This window comes from Coregonus lavaretus (genome assembly GCF_964263955.1).
Source record: "Coregonus lavaretus genome assembly, chromosome: 22".
NCBI lineage: Eukaryota > Metazoa > Chordata > Actinopteri > Salmoniformes > Salmonidae > Coregonus > Coregonus lavaretus.
This window is the reverse complement of record NC_140009.1, coordinates 29,290,605-29,315,401: the sequence shown is the minus strand read 5'-3', so window position 1 is coordinate 29,315,401 and position 24,797 is coordinate 29,290,605. Positions and strand designations below refer to the sequence as shown.

General features: G+C 41.7%; 1 protein-coding gene across 1 annotated transcript in view; it reads left to right on the top strand.

The window, feature by feature from the left end:
• LOC311149427 (diacylglycerol kinase alpha-like) overlaps positions 1-22,402 on the top strand; it is a 30,296-nt gene extending 7,894 nt beyond the window's left edge. The window contains exons 8-23 of the mRNA XM_084186622.1: positions 4,193-4,310; positions 4,689-4,777; positions 4,960-5,079; positions 14,045-14,143; positions 16,889-16,975; positions 17,202-17,275; positions 17,380-17,454; positions 19,752-19,837; positions 20,023-20,112; positions 20,327-20,487; positions 20,674-20,738; positions 20,865-20,955; positions 21,188-21,377; positions 21,662-21,779; positions 21,894-21,954; positions 22,118-22,402. Coding sequence (XP_084042748.1) covers positions 4,193-4,310; positions 4,689-4,777; positions 4,960-5,079; positions 14,045-14,143; positions 16,889-16,975; positions 17,202-17,275; positions 17,380-17,454; positions 19,752-19,837; positions 20,023-20,112; positions 20,327-20,487; positions 20,674-20,738; positions 20,865-20,955; positions 21,188-21,377; positions 21,662-21,779; positions 21,894-21,954; positions 22,118-22,195 — 1,602 coding nt within the window. The 3' untranslated portion in view covers positions 22,196-22,402. The remainder of the gene's footprint in view (positions 1-4,192; positions 4,311-4,688; positions 4,778-4,959; positions 5,080-14,044; positions 14,144-16,888; positions 16,976-17,201; positions 17,276-17,379; positions 17,455-19,751; positions 19,838-20,022; positions 20,113-20,326; positions 20,488-20,673; positions 20,739-20,864; positions 20,956-21,187; positions 21,378-21,661; positions 21,780-21,893; positions 21,955-22,117) is intronic.
• The last annotated feature ends 2,395 nt before the right edge of the window (positions 22,403-24,797 follow it).

Here is a 24,797-nt window from a genome sequence, read left to right as displayed (position 1 = left end):
TTGTTGGCAATGACATAGGTCAAACGTTTTCTGTAAGTCTTCACAAGGTTTTCACACACTGTTGCTGGTATTTTGGCCCATTCCTCCATGCAGATCTCCTCTAGAGCAGTGATGTTTTGGCGGTGTGTTTGGAATCATTGTCATGCTGAAAGACCCAGCCACGTTTCATCTTCAATGCCCTTGCTGATGGAAGGAGGTTTTCACTCAAAATCTCACGATACATGGCCCCATTCATTCTTTCCTTTACACGGATCAGTCGTCCTGGTCCCTTTGCAGAAAAACAGCCCCAAAGCATGATGTTTCCACCCCCATGCTTCACACTAGGTATGGTGTTCTTTGGATGCAACTCAGCATTCTTTGTCCTCCAAACACGACGAGTTGAGTTTTTACCAAAAAGTTATATTTTGGTTTCATCTGACCATATGACATTCTCCCAATCCTCTTCTGGATCATCCAAATGCACTCTAGCAAACTTCAGACGGGCCTGGACATGTACTGGCTTAAGCAGGGGGACACGTCTGGCACTGCAGGATTTGAGTCCCTGGCGGCGTAGTGTGTTACTGATGGTAGGCTTTGTTACTTTGGTCCCAGCTCTCTGCAGGTCATTCACTAGGTCCCCCCGTGTGGTTCTGGGATTTTTGCTCACCGTTCTTGTGATCATTTTGACCCCACGGGTTGAGATCTTGCGTGGAGCCCCAGATCGAGGGAGATTATCAGTGTCACACTCCATGTCTTCCATTTCCTAATAATTGCTCCCACAGTTGATTTCTTCAAACCAAGCTGCTTACCTATTGCAGATTCAGTCTTCCCAGCCTGGTGCAGGTCTACAATTTTGTTTCTGGTGTCCTTTGACAGCTCTTTGGTCTTGGCCATAGTGGAGTTTGGAGTGTGACTGTTTGAGGTTGTGGACAGGTGTCTTTTATACTGATAACAAGTTCAAACAGGTGCCATTAATACAGGTAACGAGTGGAGGACAGAGGAGCCTCTTAAAGAAGAAGTTACAGGTCTGTGAGAGCCAGAAATCTTGCTTGTTTGTAGGTGACCAAATACTTATTTTCCACCATAATTTGCAAATAAATTCATTAAAAATCCTACAATGTGATTTTCTAGAAAAAAAATCTCAATTTGTCTGTCATAGTTGACGTGTACCTATGATGAAAATTACAGGCCTCTCTCATCTTTTTAAGTGGGAGAACTTGCACAATTGGTGGCTGACTAAATACTTTTTTCCCCCACTGTATAAAATCTGTGACCTTGTTACTGTGTTATTTAAAAACATTCATTCCATTCTCAGAACATTAAAACGTTCCATATAAACCACAAGAACTTTAGTAATGTTCAGAAAACGTTCTAAGAATGTTATTTAAAAACATACAGAACCTTATGAAAGTATTCATGCCCCTCAACTTATTCTAAAAGATTTTGTTACAGCCTGAATTGAAAATGGATTTAAAAAAATAAAATAAATTACACCCATCTAAACTCAATACCCCATAATAACAAAGTGAATACATGTTTAGAAATTGTTGATAATTTATTGAAAATTAAATACAGAAATATCTCATTTACATAAGTATTCACATGCCTGAGTCAAGACTTTGTAGAAGCATCCCTTGGTGGCGAGTACAGCTTTGAGTCATCTTGGGTATGTCTGTATCAACTTTGCAAATCTGGATTTGGGGATTTTCTCAAGCTCTGTTAAGTGGGGAGTGGCGGTGAATAGCAATCTTCAAGTGCTGTTCACCGCCTCCTTTTTCTCAGGAGTGGCTTCCGTCATGCCACTCTTTCATAAAGCCCAGATTGGTGAAGTGCTGTAGAGACTTCTGGGAGGTTCTCCCATATAGCCAAGGAACTCTGTAGTTCTGTCAGTGGTCACCTCCCTGACCAAGGTTCCTCTTGCCCGGTTGCTCAATTTGGTCAGCTCTAGGCAGTGTCTGGGTAGTTCCATATTTTTTCAATTTCCAATGGAGACCACTGTGCTCTTGGAAACTTTGAACACTCTAGAAATTGTTTTATACCCTTCCCCAGATATAGACCTCATCACAATTCTATTTCGGAGATAAACTGACAGTTCCTTGGACTTCATGGTATAGTTTCTGCTCTGACGTGCACTGTCAACTGTGGGACCTTTATATAGACAGGTGTGTTTCTTTCTAAATCATGTCCAAACAATTAAATTGGCCACAGGTGGACTCCAAGTTGTAGTAATGTCTCAAGGATGATCAAAGGAAATTGGATGCACATGAGCTCAATTTTCAGTGTCATAGCAAAGGGCTGCGAATACTTATGTAAATTAGATATTTATACATTTCAATGAATTTGCTAAAATTTCTAAAAACATGTTTCACTTTGTCATCATAGGGTATTGTGTGTAGACGGGTAAGATAATTGTTTTATTTAATCCATTTTTAATTCAGGCTGTAACACAACAAAATGTGGAATAAGTCAAGGGGTATGAATACTTTCTGAAGGCAATGTATACATTCATTTCTCAACGTCAATAAAATTCTCCCTATCACATTTTTCTCCCCAATTGGTAGTTAGTGTTGTCACATCGCTGCAACTCCCCTACGGACTCGGAAGAGCCATGCGTCCTCCGAAACACAACCTTGCCAAGCCGCACTGCTTCTTGACACACTGCTCGCTTAACCAGGAAGCCAGCCGCACCAATGTGTCAGAGGAAACACCGTCCAGCTGGCGACCGAAGTCAGCATGCAGGTGCCCGGCCTGCCACAAGGAGTCGCTAGAGCGTGGTGGGACAAGGAAATCCCGGCCTGCCCTAACGACGCTGGGCCAATTGTGCGCCACCTCATGGGTCTCCTGTTCACGGCCGGCTGTGACACAGCCTGGGATCGAACCTGGGTCTGTAGTGACGCCTCAAGCACTGTGATGCAGTGCCTTAGACAACTGTGCCATTCGGGAGGCTCTCTCTATCTTGTTTATGTGTGTTGGCTGTGCCCACTAATTGGCCACACCTGATCTTAATGAGTGCTTGTTTCCTTTGAAATGGGGTCTGTTTGAATAAACTAAAATGAACAGCTTTGTATGCGTAAAAAGGCCTGGCATGCTAGCTCTACCCTGGTGGCGCAGTAGACTAATTCCATGGACAGAGAATAGAAGATAATAGGTTCAAATTTCACTGATGCTGCGTCACAATAGAAAATAAAATGTTCCAAGCAAATGAATTTCTATTTGTACTTGCAGTGTCATTAAATGCCTTATTGAAACATTCACTAAAGGTTTTAAGGAAGTTATTTTAAAAACATCTGAATAACCTTTACATTTCGTTCTTAATGTTAAGAAAACGTTTAATAATAACCATAAGAGAATGTTCTCAGAATGTTATTTAATTAGCTTCAAATAACCTATAATTTCCGTTCTAAGAGCGTTAATAAAATCTCCCAGGAAAACATCCAAGGAACTTGAGTAAAAGGTTCTCAGAACCTCCATGCAACCTAAAAACAAATGTTCCCAGGACAGTCTTACCGGTCAGAAAATATAGTTCCCGGAACCAATCTGAAAACCAAAAACACACTACACACGTTCCCACAACTTCCAAGGAACCAACCCACTGGGCACACACTGGTTGAATCAATGTTGTTTCCACGTCAATGACGTTGAACCAACATGGAATAGACGTTCAATTGACATCTGTGCCCAATGGGAAATGTGCTAGCTGGGTTAGGATTGGTGTTGCTTAAGAGACGCATCAAAAGGGCTTATATTTACCCAAGGAGATTCCATGGAAATACGGTAGACATGTACATTCCATTCCTCATTTAATGTTCAGGTCTACTATGAAGCATAGTTTCTTCTCAGGCATCATGGCACGCTAAGGCCATATGATTCAAAAGCCAACTGTAAAAACCAACACAACTGTCATTCTGGGAGTGTCAACTCACAGAGACGATTATTTTTGCTGCTAACAGAATCACTAATAGCAAATGGCACCACAATTTCCAACCATGAGACAATATTAGAATGAGATGTGTATCAATGCTTGCATTGCTTACATAGTGTTTTCCAAATATGAGATCAGATTCAGACATTTTAACCTGAGATTCAGTGTTTGTTCTAGAAGTGTGCAGAAATGGTCAACAAACTTGTTTTTGACATAAAGATTCAAAAGCACATGCTTTATATATTTCATTGATGATAACATAAGATGTATTTTCTCCCCCTCCACCCCCAGATGACTCAGAAGGATGGGCAGCACCTATGGAGGATGAAGCATTTCAACAAGCCTGTCTACTGCAATGTGTGTCAGAGCATGCTGCTAGGACTGGGGAAACAGGGGCTTTGCTGCACCTGTGAGTGACACTGTCTGGTCTCACCACCAGAGGGCAATACAACTTAACTTTCTCAATCCACTCAAAGCAGAAAGACGTCAATCCTGATCATGCAATTAAAAGCAAATTAGTGAAATCTCACTCTCATAACCGGATTACGCTAAAATGTACGCTAAAATATGTCATAATGATCTATGACATCCCTGCGTTGCAGTATATTTCCAAACAATTTTCATAGAAAAACAATTAAGTGGCAATATTTATTGCCTACTTAATCGTCAGCCTCGTTTCTAGTCTTGATTTAACATGATTAATTAAATCATTAAACAAGAGAGAATAACAATAATAGTTCAACAATGGAGACACATAATGCATTCTTCACTTGTCTTTGTTTTCAAGGCTGTAAATACACGGTCCATGGACGCTGTGCCAACAGAAACCCAGCTCCCTGTACCAGGACCTATGTCAAGTCTAAGAAAGACACAGGGGTATGAGTGTTTTTTTCCCCAAACAACTGCAAATTCCATTGTAAAATGTTATCTTAATATTTCCAATTCCTCTTCATTCTTAGTGGATGTTGTAATTTGAATGTCTGAGCCATTCTCTTTGTCCCTGTGTATGTACAGTATGTCTGTCTTGCATCTTACTGGGCCTGTGTCTCCTGCCTCAGGTTCCAACCCATGACTGGGTCAGTGGGAACTGTGACTCTGGGAAGTGTGACAAGTGTCAGAAGAAGATAAAGAGTTATCACGGACTGACGGGCAAACACTGTGTCTGGTGCCACTCCCTGGTGAGGAGGGAGGGCTCCTGAGTAGCCCTGTGGTGGGGAGAGTCAGGCCCCTTACAATTACATTTACATTTTAGTCATTTAGCAGACGCTCTTATCCAGAGCGACTTACAGTTAGTGATTACATATATATATATATATATATATATATTTTTTTTTTATACTGGCCCCCCATGGGAATCGAACCCACAACCCTGGCGTTGCAAACGCCATGCTCTATCAACTGAGCTACATCCCTGCCGGCCATTCCCTCCCCTACCCTGGACGACGCTGGGCCAATTGTGCGCCGCCCATGAGTCTCCCGGTCGCGGCCGGCTGCGACAGAGCCTGGATTCGAACCAGGATCTCTAGTGGCACAGTTAGCACTGCGATGCAGTGCCTTAGACCACTGCGCCACTCAGTGGTCTAAGGCCAGATGTTTTCTTCCAAGCAGAGGATTTACATTAGTCTGTTCATGGAGTGGTCTTGCAAGAGCTACGTCTGGAACTACGTACTTTAATAATTAAGCACTGGGGTGGTGGATGGGTTAAGTTATTTTTGTTTTTTTAATAAAAAGAATAGACTCACAGCTGTAGAAATAATGAAATTGTTATATACAGTGGGGGAAAAAAGTATTTAGTCAGCCACCAATTGTGCAAGTTCTCCCACTTAAAAAGATGAGAGAGGCCTGTAATTTTCATTATAGGTACACGTCAACTATGACAGACAAATTGAGAAACAAATATCCAGAAAATCACATTGTAGGATTTTTAATGAATTTATTTGCAAATTATGGTGGAAAATAAGTATTTGGTCACCTACAAACAAGCAAGATTTCTGGCTCTCACAGACCTGTAACTTCTTCTTTAAGAGGCTCCTCTGTCCTCCACTCGTTACCTGTATTAATGGCACCTGTTTGAACTTGTTATCAGTATAAAAGACACCTGTCCACAACCTCAAACTGTCACACTCCAAACTCCACTATGGCCAAGACCAAAGAGCTGTCAAAGGACACCAGAAACAAAATTGTAGACCTGCACCAGGCTGGGAAGACTGAATCTGCAATAGGTAAGCAGCTTGGTTTGAAGAAATCAACTGTGGGAGCAATTATTAGGAAATGGAAGACATGGAGTGTGACACTGATAATCTCCCTCGATCTGGGGCTCCACGCAAGATCTCAACCCGTGGGGTCAAAATGATCACAAGAACGGTGAGCAAAAATCCCAGAACCACACGGGGGGACCTAGTGAATGACCTGCAGAGAGCTGGGACAAAAGTAACAAAGCCTACCATCAGTAACACAATACGCCGCCAGGGACTAAAATCCTGCAGTGCCAGACGTGTCCCCCTGCTTAAGCCAGTACATGTCCAGGCCCGTCTGAAGTTTGCTAGAGTGCATTTGGATGATCCAGAAGAGGATTGGGAGAAAGTCATATGGTCGGATGAAACCAAAATAGAACTTTTTGGTAAAAACTCAACTCGTCGTGTTTGGAGGACAAAGAATGCTGAGTTGCATCCAAAGAACACCATACCTACTGTGAAGCATGGGGGTGGAAACATCATGCTTTGGGGCTGTTTTTCTGCAAAGGGACCAGGACGACTGATCCGTGTAAAGGAAAGAATGAATGGGGCCATGTATCGTGAGATTTTGAGTGAAAACCTCCTTCCATCAGCAAGGGCATTGAAGATGAAACGTGGCTGGGTCTTTCAGCATGACAATGATCCCAAACACACCACCCGGGCAACGAAGGAGTGGCTTCGTAAGAAGCATTTCAAGGTCCTGGAGTGGCCTAGCCAGTCTCCAGATCTCAACCCCATAGAAAATCTTTGGAGGGAGTTGAAAGTCTGTGTTGCCCAGCGACAGCCCCAAAACATCACTGCTCTAGAGGAGATCTGCATGGAGGAATGGGCCAAAATACCAGCAACAGTGTGTGAAAACCTTGTGAAGACTTACAGAAAACGTTTGACCTGTGTCATTGCCAACGTGTACCTATGATGAAAATTACAGGCCTCTCTCATCTTTTTGCACAATTGGTGGCTGACTAAATACTTTTTTTCCCCACTGTGTATATATATATATACACACAGTTCCAGGCAAAAGTTTGGACACACCTACTCATTCAAGAGTTTTTCTTTATTTTTACTATTTTCTACATTGTGGAGTATGGAAAAAGCCTAACTCACTCTGCTGGTGGTGCAGAGATGCAGTATATGTACACTATCGGTCAAAAGTTTTAGAACACCTACTCATTGAAGGGTTTTTCTTTATTTTTTAAAACTATTTTCTACATTGTATAATAATAGTGAAGACATCAAAACTATAAAATAGCACATTTGGAATCATCTAGTAACCAAAAAAGTGTTAAATCAAAATATATTTTATATTTGAGATTCTTCAAAGTAGCCTACTTTGCCTTGATGACAGCGTTTGGCATTCTCTCAACCAGCTTCATGAGGAATGCTTTTCCAACAGTCTTGAAGGAGTTCCCACATATGCTGAGCACTTGTTGGCTGCTTTTCCTTCACTCTGTGATCCAACTCATCCCAAACCATCTCAATTGGGTTGAGGATGGGTGATTGTGGAGGCCAGGTCATCTGATGCAGCATTCCATCACTCTCCTTCTTGGTCAAATAGCCCTTACACAGCCTGGAGGTGTGTTTTGGGTTATTGATTGTGTGGAAAACAAATGATAGTCCCACTTTTTTGGTTACATGATTCCATATGTGTTATTTCATAGTTTTGAAGTTAGTAATTTACTGTATAGAAATTAGTAAAAATAAAGAAAAGGTAGGTGTGGCCAAACTTTTGACTAGGAATGTGTGTGTGTGTGTATGTACAGTGGGGGAAAAAAGTATTTAGTCAGCCACCAATTGTGCAAGTTCTCCCACTTAAAAAGATGAGAGAGGCCTGTAATTTTCATCATAGGTACACGTCAACTATGACAGACAAAATGAGAAAGAAAATTCCAGAAAAACACATTGTAGGATTTTTTATGAATTTATTTGCAAATTATGGTGGAAAATAAGTATTTGGTCAATAACAAAAGTTTCTCAATACTTTGTTATATACCCTTTGTTGGCAATGACACAGGTCAAACGTTTTCTGTAAGTCTTCACAAGGTTTTCACACACTGTTGCTGGTATTTTGGCCCATTCCTCCATGCAGATCTCCTCTAGAGCAGTGATGTTTTGGGGCTGTCGCTGGGCAACACGGACTTTCAACTCCCTCCAAAGATTTTCTATGGGGTTGAGATCTGGAGACTGGCTAAGCCACTCCAGGACCTTGAAATGCTTCTTACGAAGCCACTCCTTCGTTGCCCGGGCGGTGTGTTTGGAATCATTGTCATGCTGAAAGACCCAGCCACGTTTCATCTTCAATGCCCTTGCTGATGGAAGGAGGTTTTCACTCAAAATCTCACGATACATGGCCCCATTCATTCTTTCCTTTACACGGATCAGTCGTCCTGGTCCCTTTGCAGAAAAACAGCCCCAAAGCATGATGTTTCCACCCCCATGCTTCACAGTGGGTATGGTGTTCTTTGGATGCAACTCAGCATTCTTTGTCCTCCAAACACGATGAGTTGAGTTTTTACCAAAAAGTTCTATTTTGGTTTCATCTGACCATATGACATTCTCCCAATCCTCTTCTGGATCATCCAAATGCACTCTAGCAAACTTCAGACGGGCCTGGACATGTACTGGCTTAAGCAGGGGGACACGTCTGGCACTGCAGGTTTTGAGTCCCTGGCGGCGTAGTGTGTTACTGATGGTAAGCTTTGTTACTTTGGTCCCAGCTCTCTGCAGGTCATTCACTAGGTCCCCCCGTGTGGTTCTGGGATTTTTGCTCACCGTTCTTGTGATCATTTTGACCCCACGGGGTGAGATCTTGCGTGGAGCCCCAGATCGAGGGAGATTATCAGTGGTCTTGTATGTCTTCCATTTCCTAATAATTGCTCCCACAGTTGATTTCTTCAAACCAAGCTGCTTACCTATTGCAGATTCAGTCTTCCCAGCCTGGTGCAGGTCTACAATTTTGTTTCTGGTGTCCTTTGACAGCTCTTTGGTCTTGGCCATAGTGGAGTTTGGAGTGTGACTGTTTGAGGTTGTGGACAGGTGTCTTTTATACTGATAACAAGTTCAAACAGGTGCCATTAATACAGGTAAAGAGTGGAGGACAGAGGAGCCTCTTAAAGAAGAAGTTACAGGTCTGTGAGAGCCAGAAATCTTGCTTGTTCGTAGGTGACCAAATACTTATTTTCCACCATAATTTGCAAATAAATTCATTAAAAATCCTCCAATGTGATTTTCTGGATTTTTTTCTTCTCAATTTGTCTGTCATAGTTGACGTGTACCTATGATGAAAATTACAGGCCTCTGTCATCTTTTTAAGTGGGAGAACATGCACAATTGGTGGCTGACTAAATACTTTTTTCCCCCACTCTATGTGTGTATATATGTATGTATGTATGTATATACAAAGCCATATCTCAGACTGCCCATCTTAATCTTGTATTTGTATTGGCCAGTCTGAGATATGGCTTTTTCTTTGCAGCTCTGCCTAGAAGGTCAGCATCCCGGAGTAACCTCTTCAATGTTGACGTTGAGACTGGTGTTTTGCGGGTACCATTTAATGAAGCTGCCAGTTGAGGACCTGTGAGGCATCTGTTTCTCAAACTAGACACTAATGTATTTGTCCTCTTGCTCAGTTGTGCACCCGGGCCTCCCACTCCTCTTTCTATTCTGGTTAGAGCCAGTTTGCGCTGTTCTGTGAAGGGAGTAGTACACAGCATTGTACAAGATCTTCAGTTTCTTGGCAATTTCTCACATGGAATAGCCTTCATTTCTCAGAACAAGAATAGACTGACGAGTTTCAGAAGAAAGTTATTTGTTTCTGGCCATTGTAATCGAACCCACAATTGCTGATGCTCCAGATACTCAACTAGTCTCAAGAAGGCCAGTTTTATTGCTTCTTTAACCAGCACAACAGTTTTCAGCTTGCTAACATAATTGCAAAAGGGTTTTCTAATGACCAATTAGCCTTTTTAAATGATCAACTTGGATTAGCAAACACAACGTGCCATTGGAACACATGACTGATGGTTGCTGATAATGGGCCTATGTATGCCTATGTAGATATTCCATTAAAAATCAGCCGTTTCCAGCTACAATAGCCATTTACAACATTAACAATGTCTACACTGTATTTCTGATCAATTTTATGTTATTTTAATGGACAAAAAAATGGCCTTTCTTTCGAAAACAAGGACATTTCTAAGTGACCCCAAACTTTTGAACGGTAGTATATGTGTGTGTGTGTGTACAGTCGAGGTCATACGTTTTGAGAATGACACAAGTATTGGTCTTCACAAAGTTTGCTGCTTCAGTGTTTTTAGATATTTTTGTCAGATGTTACTATGGTATACTGAAGTATAATTACAAGCATTCCATACAGTGAGGGAAAAATTTATTTGATCCCCTGCTGATTTTGTACGTTTGCCCACTGACAGAGACATGATCAGTCTATAATTGTAATGGTAGGTTTATTTGAACAGTGAGAGACAGAATAACAACAAAAAAATCCAGAAAAACGCATGTCAAAAATGTTATAAATTGATTTGCATTTTAATGAGGGAAATAAGTATTTGACCCCTCAATCAGAAAGATTTCTGGCTCCCAGGTGTCTTTTATACAGGTAACGAGCTGAGATTAGGAGCACACTCTTAAAGGGAGTGCTCCTAATCTCCGTTTGTTACCTGTATAAAAGACACCTGTCCACAGAAGCAATCAATCAATCAGATTCCAAACTCTCCACCATGGCCAAGACCAAAGAGCTCTCCAAGGATCTCAGGGACAAGATTGTAGACCTACACAAGGCTGGAATGGGCTACAAGACCATCGCCAAGCAGCTTGGTGAGAAGGTGACAACAGTTGGTGCGATTATTCGCAAATGGAAGAAACACAAAAGAACTGTCAATCTCCCTCGGCCTGGGGCTCCATGCAAGATCTCACCTCGTGGAGTTGCAATGATCATGAGAACGGTGAGGAATCAGCCCAGAACTACACGGGAGGATCTTGTCAATGGTCTCAAGGCAGCTGGGACCATAGTCACCAAGAAAACAATTGGTAACACACTACGCCGTGAAGGACTGAAATCCTGCAGCGCCCGCAAGGTCCCCCTGCTCAAGAAAGCACATATACATGCCCGTCTGAAGTTTGCCAATGAACATCTGAATGATTCAGAGGAGAACTGGGTGAAAGTGTTGTGGTCAGATGAGACAAATGTAGCTCTTTGGCATCAACTCAACTCGCCGTGTTTGGAGGAGGAGGAATGCTGCCTATGACCCCAAGAACACCATCCCCACCGTCAAACATGGAGGTGGAAACATTATGCTTTGGGGGTGTTTTTCTGCTAAGGGGACAGGACAACTTCACCGCATCAAAGGGACGATGGATGGGGCCATGTACTGTCAAATCTTGGGTGAGAACCTCCTTCCCTCAGCCAGGGCATTGAAAATGGGTTGTGGATGGGTATTCCAGCATGACAATGACCCAAAACACACGGCCAAGGCAACAAAGGAGTGGCTCAAGAAGAAGCACATTAAGGTCCTGGAGTGGCCTAGCCAGTCTCCAGACCTTAATCCCATAGAAAATCTGTGGAGGGAGCTGAAGGTTCGAGTTGCCAAACGTCGGCCTCGAAACCTTAATGATTTGGAGAAGATCTGCAAAGAGGAGTGGGACAAAATCCCTCCTGAGATGTGTGCAAACCTGGTGGCCAACTACAAGAAACGTCTGACCTATGTGATTGCCAACAAGGGTTTTGCCACCAAGTACTAAGTCATGTTTTGCAGAGGGGTGAAATACTTATTTCCCTCATTGAAATGCAAATTAATTTATAACATTTTTGACATGCGTTATTCTGTCTCTCACTGTTCAAATAAACCTACCATTAAAATTATAGACTGATCATTTCTTTGTCAGTGGGAAAACGTACAAAATCAGCAGGGGATCAAATACTTTTTTTCCTCACTGTACTACCGTTCAGAAGTTTGGGGCCACTTAGAAATGTGTGTGTGTGTATGTGTATGTGTGTGTGTATATATATACAGTGGGGAAAAAAAGTATTTAGTCAGCCACCAATTGTGCAAGTTCTCCCACTTAAAAAGATGAGAGAGGCCTGTAATTTTCATCATAGGTACACTTCAACTATGACAGACAAAATGAGAAAAAAAAATCCAGAAAATCACATTGTAGGATTTTTAATGAATTTATTTGCAAATTATGGTGGAAAATAAGTATTTGGTCAATAACAAAAGTTTCTCAATACTTTGTTATATACACTTTGTTGGCAATGACACAGGTCAAACGTTTTCTGTAAGTCTTCACAAGGTTTTCACACACTGTTGCTGGTATTTTGGCCCATTCCTCCATGCAGATCTCCCCTAGAGCAGTGATGTTTTGGGGCTGTTGCTGGGCAACACGGACTTTCAACTCCCTCCAAAGATTTTCTATGGGGTTGAGATCTGGAGACTGGCTAGGCCACTCCAGGACCTTGAAATGCTTCTTACGAAGCCACTCCTTCGTTGCCCGGGCGGTGTGTTTGGGATCATTGTCATGCTGAAAGACCCAGCCACGTTTCATCTTCAATGCCCTTGCTGATGGAAGGAGGTTTTCACTCAAAATCTCACGATACATGGCCCCATTCATTCTTTCCTTTACACGGATCAGTCGTCCTGGTCCCTTTGCAGAAAAACAGCCCCAAAGCATGATGTTTCCACTCCCATGCTTCACAGTAGGTATGGTGTTCTTTGGATGCAACTCAGCATTCTTTGTCCTCCAAACACGACGAGTTGAGTTTTTACCAAAAAGTCATCTGACCATATCACATTCTCCCAATCCTCTTCTGGATCATCCAAATGCACTCTAGCAAACTTCAGACGGGCCTGGACATGTACTGGCTTAAGCAGGGGGACACGTCTGGCACTGCATGATTTGAGTCCCTGGCGGCGTAGTGTGTTACTGATGGTAGGCTTTGTTACTTTGGTCCCAGCTCTCTGCAGGTCATTCACTAGGTCCCCCCGTGTGTTTCTGGGATTTTTGCTCACCGTTCTTGTGATCATTTTGACCCCACGGGGTGAGATCTTGTATGGAGCCCCAGATCGAGGGAGATTATCAGTGGTCTTGTATGTCTTCCATTTCCTAATAATTGCTCCCACAGTTGATTTATTCAAACCAAGCTGCTTACCTATTGCAGATTCAGTCTTCCCAGCCTGGTGCAGGTCTACAATTTTGTTTCTGGTGTCCTTTGACAGCTCTTTGGTCTTGGCCATAGTGGAGTTTGGAGTGTGACTGCTTGAGGTTGTGGACAGGTGTATTTTATACTGATAACAAGTTCAAACAGGTGCCATTAATACAGGTAACGAGTGGAGGACAGAGGAGCCTCTTAAAGAAGTTGTTACAGGTCTGTGAGAGCCAGAAATCTTGCTTGTTTGTAGGTGACCAAATACTTATTTTCCACCATAATTTGCAAATAAATTCATTAAAAATCCTACAATGTGATTTTCTGGAAAAATTATTCTCAATTTGTCTGTCATAGTTGACGTGTATCTATGATGAAAATTACAGGCCTCTCTCATCTTTTTAAGTGGGAGAACTTGCACAATTGGTGGCTGACTAAATACATTTTTTCCCCACTGTATATATATATATATATATATATATTGTAATAAAACCGGCAGGAAGCAGGTATCGAACCTTCTAGCCCGAAGTCCTAGCTAGGTGTGTCCAAACTTTTGACTGGAACTATATATATATATATATATATATATATATATATATATATATATATATATATATATATATATATATATATATATAAGCACTTTGTCTACTGTTGATGTAAAAAAGGGTTTTATAAATAAAATGTAATTGGCTTTATAAATTAATAATTTGATAAGAGCTAGCTATATCACTGGCTGCTACTGTGTTCCAGCGCCATGATGACTGTCTCTCCCAGGAGCCCTCTGACTGTAACTGCGGAACTCTCAGAGACCATATCCTCCCCCCCTGGGCCATCTACCCTGTTATAAAGGTACAGGATCACCTACTGCCCTATTACAGTTGTCCAACACTGTAAAATGGCATTTACTTTATAAAGCTCACATAAAGATAATGTTAAGGAACCTCTACTGTGCGAAATAACTTTTTTCTTCTCTTAAAAACAACATTCACTCGCATGCAATGGTAATAGTAGGATATAATGACCACCCATTATATCAAAATTAGAGTTTTAAAGCGTTTGTTTACATTTTCTTTGTTTACAAACATTGGAGAAAAACAAGCTTATATTTTGGATTCTGATGGGGTACGACAGTTGAACTAAGTTCATGAGGCATTTATAAGATATATAATTAATTTATAAGTCCAAAAATGTATGTAGCAACTGCTGATTTCCCCCTTTTGAAAGTATAATTGAGAAATAATTAATTCAAATTGGAACATTTGTGACATTTTGGCCTTACCCAGGCCTCCTTTAAGACTCCATAATATTGAATCTGTAGGTGCTACAAAAATTGGTGTCATATGAAGCTTTACCACTTGCTCTGTAATATGAGTAGTATTTTGATTTCAATAACAATTTTCTTACATTAATTAATGAATATTGAAATATATAAACATTAATATTGAAAAGATGCCATTTTAGATTTGGCATTTTTTTCAATATATCATTGAACATGACAATACTCTACAGGCATATCAAAGTTCCAAAGTGGGATCTCTGCTAGTTTTATAAGTTATGGCCTTTTTTAAAGGGGCAATATATAACTTTTTGGGCGACCTGACCAAATTCACATAGAAATGTGAGTTAAAGATCTGTCATCCTCATTGAAAGCAAGTCTAAGAAGTGGTATATCTGTTCTATGTTTGCAAATTTCTATGCTTCCAGTTCGTAAGTTTGCATTTTGCATCTTTAACTTTCGGTTTTGTACACTAGCTGAAAATACAATATTTTTTGTTATGTAAAATATTTCACAGCGGTTTAGATGGTACAATGATTCTCTACACTATACTTGCTTGTTTTGTCACAAACTAAAATTAGGCAACTATTAGAATTTTAGCAACCTGTAAATGGCGGAGCGATTTCTGTATAGTGCACCTTTAAACAGAGAAATTGGCATAGTAACCAATCACACGCCTCCTTTTACTTGTATCATTGCACATTCTGCAAATCACCAGCAGAGGTCAACCATTATGAATCAATTTTCACATTCACTCTGGTGGTAATGCTTACAAATTGGATCATAACTCTAAAAGTAGCAGAGATCCAACTCTGGAACTGTGATATGCCCGTAGGCCAGTGGAGGCTGCTGAGGGGAGGACCGCTCATAATAATGGCTGGAACGGAGTCAATAGAATGGCATCAAACATGTGGAAACCATGTGTTTGATGTATTTCCACTGATTATGCTCCAGCCATTACCACAAGCCCATCCTCCCCAATTAAGGTGCCACCAACCTCATGTTCCGTAGACATATAGTATAATTATGTTTAACAAGATATTGAACATCTTGCCAAATAAAAAATTATATATTTTCTATATTCATAAATAGATATAAGAAAATTGTTATCGAAATCAAAATACTACTCATAGGCCTCCCGAGTGGCGCAGCGGTCTAAGGCACTGCATCGCAGTGCTTGAGGCGTCACTACAGACCCGGGTTCGTTCCCAGGCGTATCACAACCGGCCGTGACCGGGAGTCCCATAGGGCGGCACACAATTGGCCCAGCGTTGTCCGGGTAAGGGGAGGGTTTGGCTGGGGGGGCTTTACTTGGCTTAACCAGCCGCACCAATGTGTTAGAGGAAACACTGTTCAACCGGGCGTCTGCAGGCTGACTTCGCTCGTCAGTTAAACAGTGTTTCCTCTGACACATTGGTGCGGCTGGTTAAGCGGGCGGGTGTTAAGAAGCGCGGTTTGGCGGGTCATGTTTCAGAGTACGCAAGACTCGACCTTCGCCTCTCCCGAGCCCGTTGGGGAGTTGCAGCGATGAGACAACATCGTAATTGGATCGCAATTGGATATCACGAAATTGGGGAGAAAAAGGGGGGTAAAAATACAATTTTTTTTAAATACTACTCATATATTACAGAGCAAGCTTTCTAGCACATACAGATGAAACTTATTATGGAGTCTTAAAGAAGTCCTGAATGTCAGAAATATTCCAACTTCAATTAATTCTTTCTCAATTGTTTAAAGATACAAATGTCAAATATATACTGAGTGTACAAAACTTTAGGAACATTAGCACTGTACTTTCCATGACATAGACTGACCAGGTGAATCGAGGTGAAAGCTATGAGCCCTTATTGATGTCACTTGAGGGTGAATTGGCAAGACAAAATATTTAAGTGCCTTTGAACGGGGTATGGCAGTAGGTGCCAGCCGCACTGGTTTGAGTGTGTCAAGAACTGCAACGCTGCTGGGTTTTTCATGCTCAACAATTTCTTGTGTGTATCAAGAATGGTCCACCACCCAAAGGACATCCAGCCAACTTGATACAACTGTGGGAAGCATTGTCCAGCATCCCTGTGGAACACTTTTGACACCTTGCAGAGTCCATGCCCTGACGAATTCAGGCTGTTCTGGAGGCAAAAGGGGGTGCAACTCAATATTAGGAAGTTGTTCCTTATGTTTTGTACACTCAGTGTATGTCAATAATCCTTCCTCCAAAGGACCCTTATATGAATTAAATGTTGTTTTTTGTTCTAGTTTTGTGAGGAATCACCCCTCTTGGTCTTTGCTCACTTGCCTGTCCATTCTCTGTTTACCCCCATAAGGAGAGGCCAAACAGCATGAAGAGCTGCTCCTCGAGCTCAGCCGACGACAGTGACCCCAACACCACTCCTGATGGACAGGTGCTTCAGGTACGTGTTAGTACCCTGTCTAGGCCTTTCCCTGTTACAGGACCTCTGGATAGTACTTGGTGTGAGCACATGAACAACAGTGTCTAACTATTTTACCTTGTTTAGAGTTTGTCACTAGGAAGTTCCTCACAGCCATATTCCATCTGAATACACTGACAATGTAGACATCGTGTCTCCATTTGTGAAACTGCTGTAACCTTTTGATGAACTATTTATCCCTGAACAGATTAATCCGGTCCCAGACACTCATCCTCTGCTAGTGTTTGTGAACCCTAAAAGTGGAGGCAAGCAGGGAGAAAGGTGAGGCTACTTGTGAGCACTCCTACACAAATGGGCATTTATTGTTTATTTACTAACCATGTCAATCTTCATATTTTACAATGACAAGCCCTATTTTATTTCAGAGTTCTGCGTAAATTTCAGTATTTGCTGAATCCACGGCAGGTGTATAACCTCTCCAATGGTGGACCTGGACCAGGGTAAGGTTTCCCATATGGATAACTGCATATGGTATAGACCACTATTAGAATAAAATGGAAAACGACTCTGTTCTGCTGCATCACTAATTGGACAACTCTGCTATATTTAGCTACTTTGAATCTCAAAAAATTACATTTAAGAGGTTTACATTTTAGGGAGTATGATTGTGTGTGAGCCTCAACTTTAATGTTTCTGGTAATGAAATTATATTATCTTATTGTTTGAATATGCAACGGTTTTGAGACGTTCTAAAGCGAAAGTTTGTATCAAAATGATAGAACAGCTCTGCTAATTTTTTTAACAGTAGGGTAGTCTAGTGGATTATTTGAAACGTTGTAGAACGCTTTGCATTCTGAACACACCCTTGGTTCTACGCGTCTTCAAACTTTTCACAGTAGAAGTCCTTTAAGTTTTCAAACCACGAAAATTATAGTAAACTGCTCAAATGACCGCAGTTTATATAAAAGTCACCTTATTGCTGTGTAAGCCATTATAATATTATATAAATGCATAAAATGTTATACAATTTAATTTTAAATACGTTTTTAGGTGAATACTTTTATTTTGAAACTTTGGGGCACTATAGAGGATTTACCTAGCTAGCAACTTGCTATCGCGTTCAGAATTGTGCGAATGAATACATTCCTCAACAAATTCGATGGATTTGGATCAAATTAGGCTCAGTCACAGGCTATAAACTATGCGAGGCCAGGGAGCTCTGCGTGTTCAAACGAAAGCAGACAAACACAGACGAAAAAAGAATTTCAGCGAAAGAGAGATACAAGTGTTGAACAAGGAGGTCATGCGCCACGAAAATATCTTACGCATGGGAAATAAACGGAGTGGTGAATGGCAGCGAATTTGGGACAGTATTACATGGGAAATCAATGCAGTGGGGGGCGCGAGGCGAACAGTAAGCGACGTGAAGCATAGGTGGCGAGACGACAGGCTCAGAGCTAGAAAGAATAAAGGAGTATTGAATAATGCTGTACTGCACTGTACTGCTGTAGGACATGCAGTTGTAGACATTTTGAAGGATCAGATACCATCACAGATTGAGGCTGAGCAGCAACAGTCAATCACTGTGAAAACAGAGGAAGAGGAATGCACCTTCGTAAGAGAAACATCAGTCACTGTTGTGAAATCGGAGGGTGAGTTGTGTTAAAAACATGACTTTAGTTTAATTACATTAGATATGGGATTTTGCATTTAGTTAACTTTATGCTTCATCTTCACTTTCAGAGGGGGCGCCTCCATCTCTTGGAGGTTCTTTGGTTACTCCTGTACCTCCAGTCCTATTGACACTACCTCTGGATGGTGCTTCAGTCACACCACCTTTGGGCCCCAGCATTAGTGCAACGTTTCCCCTCAACTTGGAGAATAATGGCCCCTATCAGAATGCAACCTCACACAAAGAAAACACAAAGTATCATGATCCACTCCCTCCTTCTGGGAAGCTGACAACACTACAGTCAATGTGCCAAGGGCTAGCCAGATGCTCCAGCCTGCTCAGTACAGTCAGTGACATGGCCTTGACCGTTAATGACATGATGCAGCATCAGGTTGAACACAGTCAGAATATGATGAGTGTCCTGGAGAGAATAGCAACAGCTGTAGAAATGGGAAATGCTGGTCTACCTCCTAACTCTCAACAGAAATGAAACCACTGCAGTCTCCAGAAAACCAAGGCACATCTGTCTTCGGTGCTGACTTCAACAACTGGAATAAACTGGGAGAACAGAGATCATTCTCTGTACAGTAAAGTCACTGTAAACTAAAGTTTAAACAGCAGTGTTTTGATGTCTTAAAATGTGATGTGCTGCTGTAGGCATATGGTCTAGGCACTAATATCAATAAGGATCTGAGAAAGATATCCAGGTCCCAAATTGAGCAATACTACCGATATCACTGATCTTCCCAAAATTGTACTATGATAGATGATTTTGGATACAATACTGTCATTGTTAATTTAGTTATCTTCTACCTCAAATTTAGTCATCTTCTGTGATCTTGGTGTCTGATATAAACTTGGTGTCTTGCACATATAACCGTGATGTTAATCATGGGTTATCTCAATGTTTTGATGACTTTGTTAAGCATTTTCTATCTGATTTATTTTCATATCTTTTGTTTTTTATAAGTTTTGTTTAGAAATCACCCCAAAAAATAAAAAATAAAATTCAGCTCTTTGTTGACTTGAATGGCTTATATCTGTCTGAGATGCCATAACCATCAGTGAATGTCACTTTTAGGTCCTGTCCTGCACCCACAACATAATATTACATCTGTGTTTCAGGCTGTGCTTCTTCAGAAATCTGAAGGATTACAGGATCTTGGTTTGCGGAGGGGACGGCACTGTGGGCTGGATACTTGATGCCATAGGTGGGGTCAAGTACACAATGTTGGTAAACCATGTGGTGTACATGCCAGTAGACAAATCAACTTCAGTGTATGAGTACAAACTATGAATTTCCTAACCAAACACTCATACATGTTACAGAAATGGCATCCCATGTAGTAGACATGAGTAATATTGATCTCTCTTGCTCCCCTTCTGGTTCAATCAGACAAAGCCAATCTTCAAGTGCGGCCACCTGTGGCTGTGTTACCCCTGGGCACAGGAAATGACCTTGCGCGTTGTCTTAGATGGGGAGGAGGTGAGCACAGGGTTGTCCTTCTTTCATTATACCTGTTGTGTGTTCACAGATCATATTTCCTGTATCGGCTGTCCATAGTTCTACTGTATGTGATGAATGAATCACTGTCTCTGGGTGTTCATCTTAGTTTCTTCTTTTATGTTTTTGTACTTGTGTGTGGGACCGTTGGTAGCACATAATTATCCCTTATAGTGTACCTCTGTGGTCTGTGTAGGTTATGATGGGACAGATCTGTGTCGGATCCTGAAGGAGATCGAGGTCAGCACCCCGGTGCTGATGGACCGCTGGAATGTAGAGGTGATCCTAGAGGACCCCCAGGAGACGGGAGACCCTGTGCCTTATGAGATCATCAACAACTACTTCTCCATCGGAGTGGTGAGTTAGGAACAAGGGGACTTAAATTCTAGCCTGGTCCCAGGTCTGTTTGTGCTATCTTGCCAACTCCTATGGCTATTTTCACATTGAAGACAGCAAAAACTGATTTGTGACCAGGCTACATACTTACGACACACACCAGAATGCTTTGTTATGAACTTTTCAGAACTTGTTGTGTGTTGACAGGATGCCTCTATTGCCCACCGTTTTCATACGATGAGAGAGAAACACCCCCAGAAATTCAACAGCAGGTAAGCACATTTGAATAACCAGGCCAGAGTCATATAGTCCACACATAGTACATGTGGGGACTAGCCTTTTAGGGGTAGTCACCTTGTGCATGGCGTAAATGACCCTACGTTAATCCAATATTTCAGAATGAAGAACAAGTTGTGGTACTTTGAGTTTGCCACCTCGGAGACCATCTCTGCTTCATGCAAGAAACTGAATGAATGTCTTACAATTGAGGTGAGGATGCTTTGCGTCAGCACATATAAACACAGTAGCTTTCTAAAAGAAAACGTGTATCTTAACACATACCTCAACAGTCTGCAAACAAGCACATATTTTTAGCATGCAGAATTACATCGAGGTTGTGGTTAACACAGGTGACCTGATAGTTCTGTGGTATGCCTTATGTTTATCTCATTATGGCATCTCATTAAGTTGCTATGTCTGTCTGATGTTGTACGTCCCTCAGTGCTGCAGCACCCCATTGGACCTGAGTGGCCTTTCTATGGAGGGGATCGCTGTCCTCAACATTCCCAGCATGCACGGTGGATCCAACCTGTGGGGAGAAGCCAAGAAGAGTGAATGCAAGTGCTTGAGGAATCCTCAGGAAATGCCTATGGTTATTGTTGACCCTGAAGTCCTGAAAGTCAGTGGACAAGGTACAGCGATATCCCTTGGCATTAACCAAGATTTCAAAATGTTAAAGGGTGTTTCTGGTAAATGATATTGTTAGGATATCATGTGAGATGTTATAGAGTATCCATTTCAAGAGGTCAGTTCTCATGTCACAGCTGTTAAAAGAGAAACATAATTTTTATTGGAAGAGGCCCTTGACCCTGGATGGGTCGTGAAGTAGGTTTGAATCTTAACAGCTGGTCTCAGACTGAAAACTACTGCCTCTCTGTGTGAATTGCATGTTCAGTGTTTCCGTCTTCCATAACAGACCTCAGTGACCGGCGTTTGGAGGTGGTTGGCCTTGAAGGGGCCATGGAGATGGGACAGATATATACAGGACTCAAGAGTGCTATACGACTAGCAAAAACCTCCCAGATCACAATCAGGTGAGTATTTGTGACATGTTGAGACGTGTACAGACTGGATGAGATATAAAATGCACCTTAAAAAAAACATTCCATCCCCACTACTTATCTCGCTTATCTCTGTCCATCTCTCAGGACTAAGAAACCTTTACCAATGCAGATAGACGGAGAGCCCTGGATGCAGCCACCCTGTACGGTGAGTGCTAGGAACACAGTTTGCCAAGCAGAGTTCAGTTGCTAGAGACCATTGGACTTGATGCTAATAATATGTTGTTAATATAACATGGTAACATGTTGGTATCATGGTAGTAACATGGTCATTTGAGTAAATCAACCTTTTTCTCATATTCCCGCTTTAGATTCACATCACACACAAGAACCAGGCCAGTATGCTGATGGCTCCCCAGGGCCGGTCCAGCTTCTTCAGCTCAAAGTAGTAGCCTGCTCCCTGGCTACAAACTGTGACATGGCTGGCCTGTATGCACTTGCTTATTATTATACATTTTGTTAAAGGCCCAGTGCAGTCAAATGTAATTTTCCTGTGTTTTATATATATTTCCTCACTGAGGTTGGAATAATATTGTGAAAATTATTATAATGTCCTTTTAGTTTAAGAGCTGTTTGAAGAGACTGCCTGCAATTTCAGCCTGTTTTGGTGTGATGGAGTTTTGGCCATCCATGGTGACATCACCATGCGGTAAATTAGTGAATAGACCGATAAGAAAGAGTTCCAAACCTCTCTGTCAGTGCCAATAGATGTGGTAAAGAGGTCAATGGAAGTTGACCAAAACAAGAGAAATGCCATGGAAACACGTGGGGGGAAAGATCCCGACTCTCCCCATTGCCCCCCCAGCAAAATTACCCTACATTTAGGTTATTGTTTATATGTGTATTTCACACTATGTTGAGGTAGAAATCGGCGTATAATGCTTGTATGGATGTCAACCCCAATACATGTTCATGTCACCAATCAACTGCATTATAGTTGAAAACAACTTTGATTACCACCACCAATTTCTGTATGCTAGCTATACTTCCAGCTTATACCAACGGGAGTTAGCATTTAGCAGTCACTTCTTCTAAACCTGAAAAGGCACAACTTATTGATGTTATGTAGCTAAAACTTATCAAAATCAGACTTCAGTAAACACATTGTGTGTAGGGTGAGTTCCAAGCTGCCTCTGGAAGCAACGTCAGAACAATAACTGTTCGTCAGGAGCTTCATGAAATGGGTTTCCATGGCCGAGCAGCCTCACACAAGCCTAAGATAACCATGTGCAATGCCAAGCGTCGGCTGGAATGGTGTAAAGCTCGCTGCCATTGGAGCAGTGGAAACGTGTTCTCTGGCGTGATGAATCACGCTTCACCATCTGGCAGTTCGACGGATGAATTTGGGTTTGGCAGATGCCAGGAGAACGCTACCTGCCCGACTGCATAGTGCCAACTGTAAAGTTTGGTGGAGGAGGAATAATGGTCAGTGGCTGTTCTTCATGGTTCGGACTAGGCCCCTTAGTTCCAGTGAAGGGAAATCTTAACGCTACAGCATACAATGACATTCTTTACGATTCTGTGCTTCCAACTTTGTGGCAACAGTTTGGGAAAGGTATTTTCCTGTTTCAGCATGACAATGCCTCTGTGCACAAAGCGAGGTCCATACAGAAATGGTTTGTCGAGATCAGTGTGGAAGAACTTGACTGGCATGTACAGAGAGGCCTGACCTCAACCCCAACAAACACCTTTGGGATGAATTGGAACACCGACTGCGAGCCAGGCCTAATCAATGCCCAACCTCACTAATGCTCTTGTGGCTGAATGGAAGCAAGTCCCCACAGCAGTGTTCCAACATCTAGTGGAAAGCCTTCCCAGAAGAGTGGAGGCTGTTATAGCAGCAAAGGGGGAACAACTCCATATTAATGCCCAGAATTTTGGAATGAGATGTTTGACGAGCAGGTTTCCACATACTTTTGGTCATTACATTTTAGTCATTTAGCAGACGCTCTTATCCAGAGCGACTTACAGTTAGTGAGTTCATACATTATTTATTTGTTCATACTGGCCCCCCGTGGGAATCAAACCCACAACCCTGGCGTTGCAAGCGTTGCAATTGAGCTACACAGGGCCCATGGTCATGTTGTCTATGTTATGAATTGCAATTCATATTTGGAAAGGAAAGGGGGGATACCTAGTCAGTTGTACAGCTGAATGCATTCAACTGAAATGTGTCTAACGCATTTAACCCAACCCTTCTGAATCAGAGATGTGCGGGGGGCTGCCTTAATCCACATCCACGTTATCGGCGCACGGAGAACAGTGGGTTAACTGCCTTGCTCGGGCAGAACAACATATTTTTACCTTGTCAGCTTGGGGATTCGTGTATGTTTATGGGCTTCCCCTGTAGCTCAGTTGGTAGAGCATGGTGCTTGCAACGCCAGGGTTGTGGGTTAGTTTCCCACGGGGGGCCAGTATGAAAATGTATGCACTGACTGTAAGTCGCTCTGGATAAGAGTGTCTACTAAATGACCTAAAATGTAAATGTATGTATATATAGAAAGTCTAGAATTTCCTAGGATTGATTAAGTTATGAAATATTTAGAAGTGCATAAAGCTTGTGGTAATATACCCACAAGTCGTAATTAATGCAGATGTTATATGAAATTATGCGCTCGTTAGTGCTTCTGTATGTAAGCAGGAAACCTTTTGCTCCAATGTTCTATGGCCAAACCACATTTTAATTGTTTTAAAAGCAGAACTAAAATGTCCTTTTTAAATAAACCTTTAGTTTTAATATATTGAGTGACAGTTTGGATTGAAAACTAATTGTTTACATCTGTCTCAATGCAAGGCCTTAGTTTCTCGTATTCAGTATCTCTAATTGGAGGTTAGCCATATCTTAAATCCTGAGAATGTAAAAAATATTTCAAATGATGCTGTATATATTTCAATAAACCATCATGACATTATGTAATGTGGTGTGGTTATTATCGAATGAATAGGTAACCATTTTATGATTTGTTTCTTTATTAGTTAGGGCTAAGAAAT